The 8821-nt window shown below is 38.5% G+C and overlaps 1 protein-coding gene across 1 annotated transcript; it reads left to right on the top strand.

The window, feature by feature from the left end:
* The first annotated feature begins 1396 nt into the window (after positions 1–1396).
* LOC136226336 (SUN domain-containing protein 1) lies at positions 1397–7920 on the top strand. Its single transcript, XM_066014775.1, has 2 exons — positions 1397–2671; positions 7385–7920. Exons 1-2 carry the CDS (start codon positions 1574–1576, stop codon positions 7688–7690), a joined length of 1404 nt encoding a protein of 467 aa, XP_065870847.1. The 5' UTR covers positions 1397–1573; the 3' UTR covers positions 7691–7920.
* The last annotated feature ends 901 nt before the right edge of the window (positions 7921–8821 follow it).

The following is an 8821-nucleotide window of genomic DNA, read 5'->3' as shown; positions in this document are numbered from 1 at the left end:
GGGATAAGTGGCTTAGAGGAGAGGGGTATGGATATATTCGAACCCCAATGATTGAGGGACTTGAGGAGCTAAAAGTATGTGATCTATTTATACCAAATTCGAAGGAATGGGATGTGGAGTTACTGGAGGAAATTTTTGATCCCCAAGATATTGGTGAAATGCAAAAAATAGGAGTGGCAAATGCTGAAGCTGGTGATAGGTTAATATGGCAACACCATTCATCTGGGAGGTATACGGTTAAAAGCGCGTATAGACTGGCCACTGAGTTAGAAGATGGTGAACGGTATCATGTGTCAGGAGCATGGAGAAACATTTGGTGCGCTGAAGTGCCACACAAAGTGCGTCACTTTGGGTGGCAATTAGCTCGGAACTGCTTACCTTCTCGGATAAATTTACAGGCTCGGGGAGTTCAAGTGGATAGCAATTGTGTGAATTGCAACGGACCATGGGAAGACTGCTGGCACATATTTCTGGAGTGTCCATGTGCGATACGGGTGTGGAATAAGATGGGTATGTTGAACCGTATTAACGCCGCGGCAAACGATGTCGAGAAGCTTGCAATGTGGGTTAGTAACTTCCTGACTACTGCATCTGAAAGGGATGCTGCTGTTTTTTTAATGAACTTATGGAGCCTATGGCAAGCCCGTAATGCTCGATTATGGCAGCACGAAGTCAGAACCACAGAAACCATCACCACATTGGCGAACACAGTATGGCAGGACTGGTTGAAGGCAAATAGGCTGAAGAAAAGGGACGCTGCTGAGGTCGCTCAGATCCGAACCGCTAGCCGCCAAGGTGCCGGGGTCTGCCCGGTGTGGCATCTGCCACCAGCAGGTCGTTATTCCTGCTGCACCGACGCTGCAATTTTTGAAGCAGAAGGACAAGTCGGAGTTGGGGCAATGGTCAGGGACTCGAACGGGTCTTTTGTCATGGGCCGAAGCAATAAATTAAATACCAGACAGCCAGTTAGGGAATGTGAAGCAGAAGCGTTACTCCAAGCGATCAATTGGGTAGCAGACGCTCAGATTCAAAACGTCGACTTCGAGGTGGATGCTAAACTAGTGGTGGATGCAGTTAATTCACCAACATTGGACGACACCGAATTCGGCGATCAGATTGCACTTATTAGATCACTTCTTTCATCCAACGACTCTTACTCAGTCAAATGGATTAGGCGGCAAGCTAACGGGGCGGCTCATGCTATGGCACGGTCCTCCCGCTTAAACACTTGCCCACTATTTTTTAATTCTTTACCAAGTTTCATATCTGTATCTATGTTACAATTTTGCCAAAATTTGGCCCATTAATTCATTTATTCTTTGATTCAAAAAAAAAAAAAATTGAAAGAAACAGCATTACAATTTGTCCTCCAATTATTCAAAACACAAAGCGCTCCAAACTCAGCGTTTCCCCTTTTCTGTTGCGGTGTCTCCTTTCTTCCTTGTCTCTCTCTCTTTTATCTTTTCTACTGCATTTTCTTACTCTCCCTTCATTTCTTTTTCACCATTTCTTCAACCAATTACCAATTCCCAATTCCATTCCTATTTTCCCCCCATTAGGTTTAATCATTTCCATGTCCGCTTCCACCGTCTCCATCACGGCTAACCCTGCCGCTCGTCGGAGACCCGTTCTCGCCACCGAAAAGAAGTCTACCGCCATAGAGTTTTTGTCCAATGATCAACTCAATGGCGCAGATCCTGCTATTAACAATGTTTTAACTAGCGATAGACTTGTAGCATCACACAGCAAGGATCTGAGTCACCATTCAATTCGAGGGGAAGCCGGTCTCGAAAGAACCTCCAAAGATCTCGCCCATGTTAAGAAGACCGCCTTCGGAAATTCCATCGCTCCTCGTAGGTCTCGTAAAGTGAGTTCCAAGAACGACAAACCTCTCTGGCAAACGGTGCTTAATGTTGTCACCAAGATTTCCGTTTTGTTGATAACGTTGATAGGGTTTGTGTATATGGTTAGGTGGGCTTTTATGAAATCAGTGGATCCTATGGTGGGCACGCAAATGGCATTATCGGAATCAGAGGCCCGAATTGCCGAGGTTGAATCACTTTTCAAGAACTCCGTTAAAATGATTCAGGTTCAGGTTGAGGTTGTGAATAAGAAGATTGGCTCCGAGGTTGGAATGTTAAGGAAGGAAATGGACAAAAAACTTGACGACAAAATTGTATTTTTGGAGAGCGACTTGAAGCAATTAGCGGCTAGAAGTGATAGAGTAGAGAAGTCGTTAGGTGAGTTGAAGGCTGTAGATTGGTTATCCAAGGAGGACTTTAACAAGTTCCTTGAGGAGCAAAAGGGGGCTGGGCTTCTTGGAAGTGATAATGATGTAAGTTTAGATGATATAAGGACATATGCAAGGGAGATAGTCTTAAAGGAAATTGAGAAGCATGCATCTGATGGGCTTGGGAGGGTGGACTATGCCCTGGCATCCGGTGGGGGAATGGTTGTGAAGCACTCGGATCCATATTTGACGGGGAAGCTTAGGAACTGGTTCTTGACGAGTACACGTGGTGGGGTTCATCCTGATGCTGATAAGATGTTGAAACCGAGCTTTGGGGAACCAGGGCAGTGCTTTCCTTTGAAAGGAACTACTGGATTTGTTCAAATTAGGCTTCGGGGAGCTGTGATTCCTGAAGCTGTTACTCTTGAACATGTTGCTAAGGTATTGTTCTCTTTCTGCTATGTGGTTGTTTACATTATAAAGTTATATATCTTTATGATTTATTAGTTTTTCATCTACCTTTGGTGTCTTTCTGTATGTGTAATTTTATCCCACTCATGTTCTTGACATTAAATCTTAACCAAAAGGGACACTCAGTTGCTGTAGACATATCGCTGGGTTTAATTTAGGGATTGATTTGGGAATGCCTCTTGCAACATCGATATCGGTGTTCTTACAATAGCCTGTGTTCAATTGTATATGTTACCAACAGATGAAATGTTCTAGTAGTATGTTACGTTGTATGTGTTGGACTTGGCTTACATTTGGATGGACATCCTCTTGGACAACTTAGGCATTGATTGAACTATTTACGAGTGATCAATGATCATCTGTGATTAGAATTTTCGTCTGAGTATGTGTAACTACTAGAAATGGATCATTATAAATAGGCCAACATTGTCATGTTTTTTATAGGAACAGAAATGAGTTTTAACAGGTGAATTTTTTTATGGAGTGGTCTAATTTTTGTCTCTAACACCTTGGAAAGTTCATATTAGCCCCCTTTTCCCTTTCTATAACAATTTGCATGCAGTGGATTATCTCCAGTATTTTAACAGTTTTGTTCATCCTAATTTTTTTTATAGAGTGATGTTTTTCATGTATGTTTTCGTGATCTGTTTGCAGCCAATTTCTCTAAAATCATTGTTCATTATTTGTTTGTATATTTTTATTATACGCCTTAGGTGCAAGTTCTAAGTACAAAATTGTCTTTGTGAGCATAGTGAGGGACATAAATGAAAATTGTAAGAAGGCACCCAAGCTTTTCCTTATAAATAAAACTTGCTAATTGAATCATAAAATAAAATATGCATAACTTAACTTTAATGTTTTCCAAAAAAGGTGATACAAAAACAGACTTGAAATGATACTTGTTCTCCTACTAAATAGCAACAATCCCTGATCTACCATAAGATTTTTGCATTATCCAGTCCACCATAATCTTCTTCATCATCATTACCATCACATTTGAATTGAGTACTTCCAATTCCTCCATCTTCTCTATATGTCCTCAAAGTCATTGTCTTCCTTATCTCTAAGTATTAGAGGGATGTTAACCTTATGAGGAGAATGTTTTCCACCCTTCCCAAACACCATGAAATAGAGTGTGAAATAATATCATTGCCTTGCCTCCAATCGATCTGATTTGGTATGCCTTTGGCAACCCCTTCATAGTTAAACTATTTTATTATTTTCTTCTGATTCGATATGATATAAATGGTGGCTGTTATTATTATTATTATTATTTAAAGTTCCTCTCTTGTTTGACTGATTTTAGAGGTAACTTGATGGCTTTAATTTGAAAATTACAATAATACTTATAATACAAAAAGAATAACAATCTTGACAAGGCTTGAATTTTTTATGCCATGGGCTCGACTTAGGTGCAAGCCTAATCAAGAGACCTAGTCTTTGGCTAGCGGATGCGTAGGACTAGAGCTTGATGGGCTCTGAATCTGTAACTTCACTAACTAATTCCATTTGCATTGAATATTGAGTAATATCAGTAAATGTAGGTGTCAAGTATTATATGGAGTTACCTTGTGGTATTAAACTACTTTTATCCAGTTATTAATGGTTTCTTAAGGTGCATCAAAGTCATGGACATCTTATAAACTATTTTGGTACTAGGAGGCAATAAGTTTCAAAATTTTCCATTGGTAGTGTATCATAGAAAATGAAGTAAATATCAATAGCTTGACTTTAATAAGTTGTTTTCTGCTCACTGAGTTTAGGAACCATTTGTTACCTGAGTATGCTAACAAGCTTTTGATTATAAGGATTACATAAATGGCTATCTTGATCTTTTATATGTAATAAATAGGTGAATGTTTTTTCAGAGTGCCGTTAAACTGCTCCCTTCAATATTCCATGTAGAAACTTGTTACTGTTATTCTTTGTTAAATCTCAAACTGGCTATACTCTTGAATTGAGACCTTTAGTTCATTTTGTTATCACTAGTCATCAAGTAAGATGAAGGTGCAAAGTACGCAGAAGGTAACATAGAAAAAAGGGGATTATGTTAAGTGGTGGATAAGCTAATTTTGTTGACTCATAGGAACAGGCAGCAGGGAGGATGCAAAGGAACTTGGTGGAATGATTTACTGTATATTGAGTTGAGATGTTAGAAGATTGAATCAGATATGAATCATTTTAAGAGACAAGTGTCAATACCTGATAATATTAGGAACAGTAAAATGTAAAAGATGTTGTACTTCCTCTTAGGCGATGTCATGGTATATTGTTATGTGGATATTCGCTTTTGATCGATTGGAAGGGAACAAATGTCAGGATCAACATTTTTTTTTGGGGTAGGAATGATTCCAAAGAATTAGCATATAACTCGTTGAACTAAACTAGTATCTATCTATAAATATTACTTAGTAAAACATGCAATCCATTACTTACCCAGAATTCAATCAATTTTTTTCTTTTTGTTACATTGGGAAAAGTAGGACCGGATGGCATCCCAATTGAGATTTGGAGATGTTTGGGAGAAAGAGGAATCGAATGGTTGACGACGTTCTTCAACAAAATTTGGAAAAACAATAAGATGCCATCAGAATGGAGGAAAAGTATCTTAATCCCTTTGTATAAGAACAAAGGCGATGTCCAAGATTGTGCCAACTATCGGGGAATCAAATTAATGAGTCACACTATGAAACTTTGGGAGCGAGTGATCGAACAAAGGCTAAGGAGGACGGTGAAGATCTCGGAAAACCAGTTTGGCTTTATGCCGGGAAGATCAACTATGGAAGCCATCCATCTAATGAGACAATTAATGGAGCACTATCGAAATAAGAAGAAAGACTTGCATATGGTTTTCATTGACTTGGAGAAAGCATATGATAAGGTACCAAGGGAAGTACTTTGGTGGGCCTTGATAAGGAAAGGGATTTCACGGAAATATATTGACATCATAAAGGACATGTATGAGGGAGCATGCACGAGTGTACGTACTAGTGTTGGGAAGACTGAAGAGTTCCCTATTACGATTGGAGTGCGTCAAGGTTCCGCACTAAACCCATTTCTTTTTGCCTTCGTTATGGATGAACTAACAAGTTCACTTCAAGATGGTATACCATGGTGCATGCTGTTTGCAGATGATATTGTGTTGGTTGATGAGACGAAAGGAGTGGAGAGGAAGTTGGAACTATGGAGACAAACTCTAGAATCTAGAGGCTTTAAGTTGAGCCGAAGTAAGACAGAATATTTGGAGTGTAAGTTTAGCGGCAATAGGAGTAGGGAGGCAGGGACAATCACCCTAGATGGGAGAGTTGTTCAGGCCTCGGATTGCTTCCGGTATTTAGGATCTATTATCCAAACGGATGGAGAAGTAGATGGAGATGTTGCTCATAGGATTAAAGCTGGTTGGTCGAAGTGGAAGAGTGCTACGGGTTTCCTTTGTGACCCCGGCATGCCTAATAGATTGAAGGGAAAATTCTACTGGACGGCAATTAGACCAGCATTGTTATATGGTACGGAGTGTTGGGCAGTGAACACTGCCACATCCATAAGATGTCGGTGGCGGAGATGCTTATGTTGAGATGGATGTGTGGTCATACGAGAAAGGATCGGGTGAGTAATGAAATAATTAGGACAAAAGTAGGGGTCACATCTATTGAGAATAAAATGAGAGAAAACCGACTAAGGTGGTTTGGCCATGTGAGACGTAGAGCGCTTGATGCGCCGGTTAGGAGAACCGAAGAGTGGCAAAGGGATGTAGTGGTGAGGGGTAGGGGAAGACCTAAGCAAACTTGGAGGAGGGTGATCGAGAGTGATATGAGTTTACTGGGAATTGAGGAAAATATGGTAGTGGATAGGACGGAGTGGAGGGAGCGAATTTGTGTCGCTGACACGACTTGATTTCACGGTTTTATATGATGGTTCATGTTAGCCGACCCCGAATCATTTCGGGACTAAGGCTTTGTTGTTGTTGTACATTGGGAAAAGTGTGCAGTTCTTTTCTTTAAGAAAATATATTTCCTTACACATAAAAATGTTGAAGTGTGTCTATCTATTTGTTTGTTTTATTTGAAAAACTGAAATTTTTATCCTTTGTTTATTGATGCATACATTCTCTCATTTTTTATTTGTTGATCTGAACTTGGACCTTTTTGAAGTCATTGTACCTGCTGATTTGCTTTGTGTGAGTAACATATGACCTACTGTCCTTGTACCTTGTCTCTCTAGTTGCTGAGTGGAGGTTACTTTATTGGCCTCACTGTTCTTTAGGTTTATTTACTGTAAATAGCTCTCTGTTTAACTTATTCTGTCTTCTTCTCCATTAAAAATTTGTTTTCCACCATTTAGGTATAATAGGCAGTCTTTATTATCTTATATGAAGCTGACTATTCAATCGATAGATTTGAATGGCTGCGGGTACTAAAATTAGAGGTGAATGCAGGGCTATTTGCCTCATTTAATCCTTCTATTGTTTGTAGTGAACAAAACATGGAGGCTAAATTTACTGAAGGGGTTACACCTTTTCAGTTGTTAGACAAGTTCATTCTGCAAAATATTGCTCAGTTTCAGCGTTCTTAGTATTGAGAATGAGTATACAGTTACTCTTTATTGTAGTTGGTTTGTTTATTTATTAGTAGAGGAGATTGTGCTGAAGGAATTTTCAGTAATAAAATTTCCATGTATGTACAGGGTGTTGCTTATGACAGATCGAGTGCTCCTAAAAACTGTTGGGTATCCGGATGGCTGCAAGGGCATGATATGGATTCAGCAGTTGATAAGCAGAAAATGTTTCTTTTAACTGAGTTTACTTATGACCTTGAGAAGAGCAATGCCCAGACCTTCAATGTTTTGGACTCAGCAACATCAACCCTTGTAGACACTATCAGGCTGGATTTCACTTCCAACCATGGAAGCTCGTCACACACTTGTATTTACCGCTTGAGGGTTCATGGTTACAAACCGGAGTCTGTTTCAGTTATGGCAATGGAGTCTTGATTCCATTCATTTCAAACTTAGCAGAGTGTGGTTTTGTTTAACTAATTTTAGTGTGGATATCGATATAGGCTTCTTTGTTATTTTTTTTTCTCTCTTTTGCTTGTTGTATTAGCAATTTGTGGATGAAATAGGTGAAATGTTAGTGTTGATGGTCTTTGCGCTGCCCTGCCCAGCCTAGTTGTGTATTTTACGCAATCTATATTTGCCACTTGCCTTTTTGAGGCAACTCATTTTCTGAGAATTGGATTTTAACCGAAGGTCAACTTTAGTGGTTAAAATATATTATAAAAATAAAGTAAATAACATAAAATGAAAATTCTATCATAAGATGTTCTCTCTCTCCCAACAATCTATACTTCTTAAGTTGAACTAAGAATCCATTTATATGATCGCTAGTTATATTGTACATGTGCTGAAAGTATGTATTTACAAAGGAGAATCTCTGCTTTTTGAAAAAACAACATTTTCCAACAGCAAATAATAAATAGCAACAACAAACAGTAGGTAAAACAAACGGACCCTTAAACTATTTTCTATTGGAGTGAGTTTAATATTAAACTATTATCAATCACTCAACCGATATTGAATAGTTAATTATGTTGAAACACATTTTCACATGAATTTGATTTGATAAAATTATTCCCATGATTAAAACAATTAAATTTAAGTGCTTTGATTTAATTGTACTACTGAATCTCTGCTTTTTGAAAAAACAACATTTTCCAACAGCAAACAATAAATAGCAACAACAAACAGTAGGTAAAACAAACGGACCCTTAAACTATTTTCTATTGGAGTGAGTTTAATATTAAACTATTATCAATCACTCAACCGATATTGAATAGTTAATTATGTTGAAACACATTTCCACATGATTTTGATTTGACAAAATTATTCCCATGATTAAAACAATTAAATTTAAGTGCTTTGATTTAATTGTACTACTGAATCTGTTCAATGTTGAGTAAGTTAACTAACGAGAACAGGAACTGAAAGCTTATAAAATAAAGACAGAACAAAGTCAGCATATGGAAGACACACAACAGAAGTTGAGTAGAATGCAACTCAGCTTTACGAAAGAAATGTCTTCTTCAGGAAAGCTTGAAGGCGAAGCCACTAAGTCAAGCTGAG

This window comes from Euphorbia lathyris, chromosome 4 (assembly GCF_963576675.1).
Source record: "Euphorbia lathyris chromosome 4, ddEupLath1.1, whole genome shotgun sequence".
In the NCBI taxonomy this organism is placed as follows: domain Eukaryota; kingdom Viridiplantae; phylum Streptophyta; class Magnoliopsida; order Malpighiales; family Euphorbiaceae; genus Euphorbia; species Euphorbia lathyris.
Note: the sequence above shows the minus strand (reverse complement) of the source record. Positions and strands in the feature narration are given on the sequence as shown.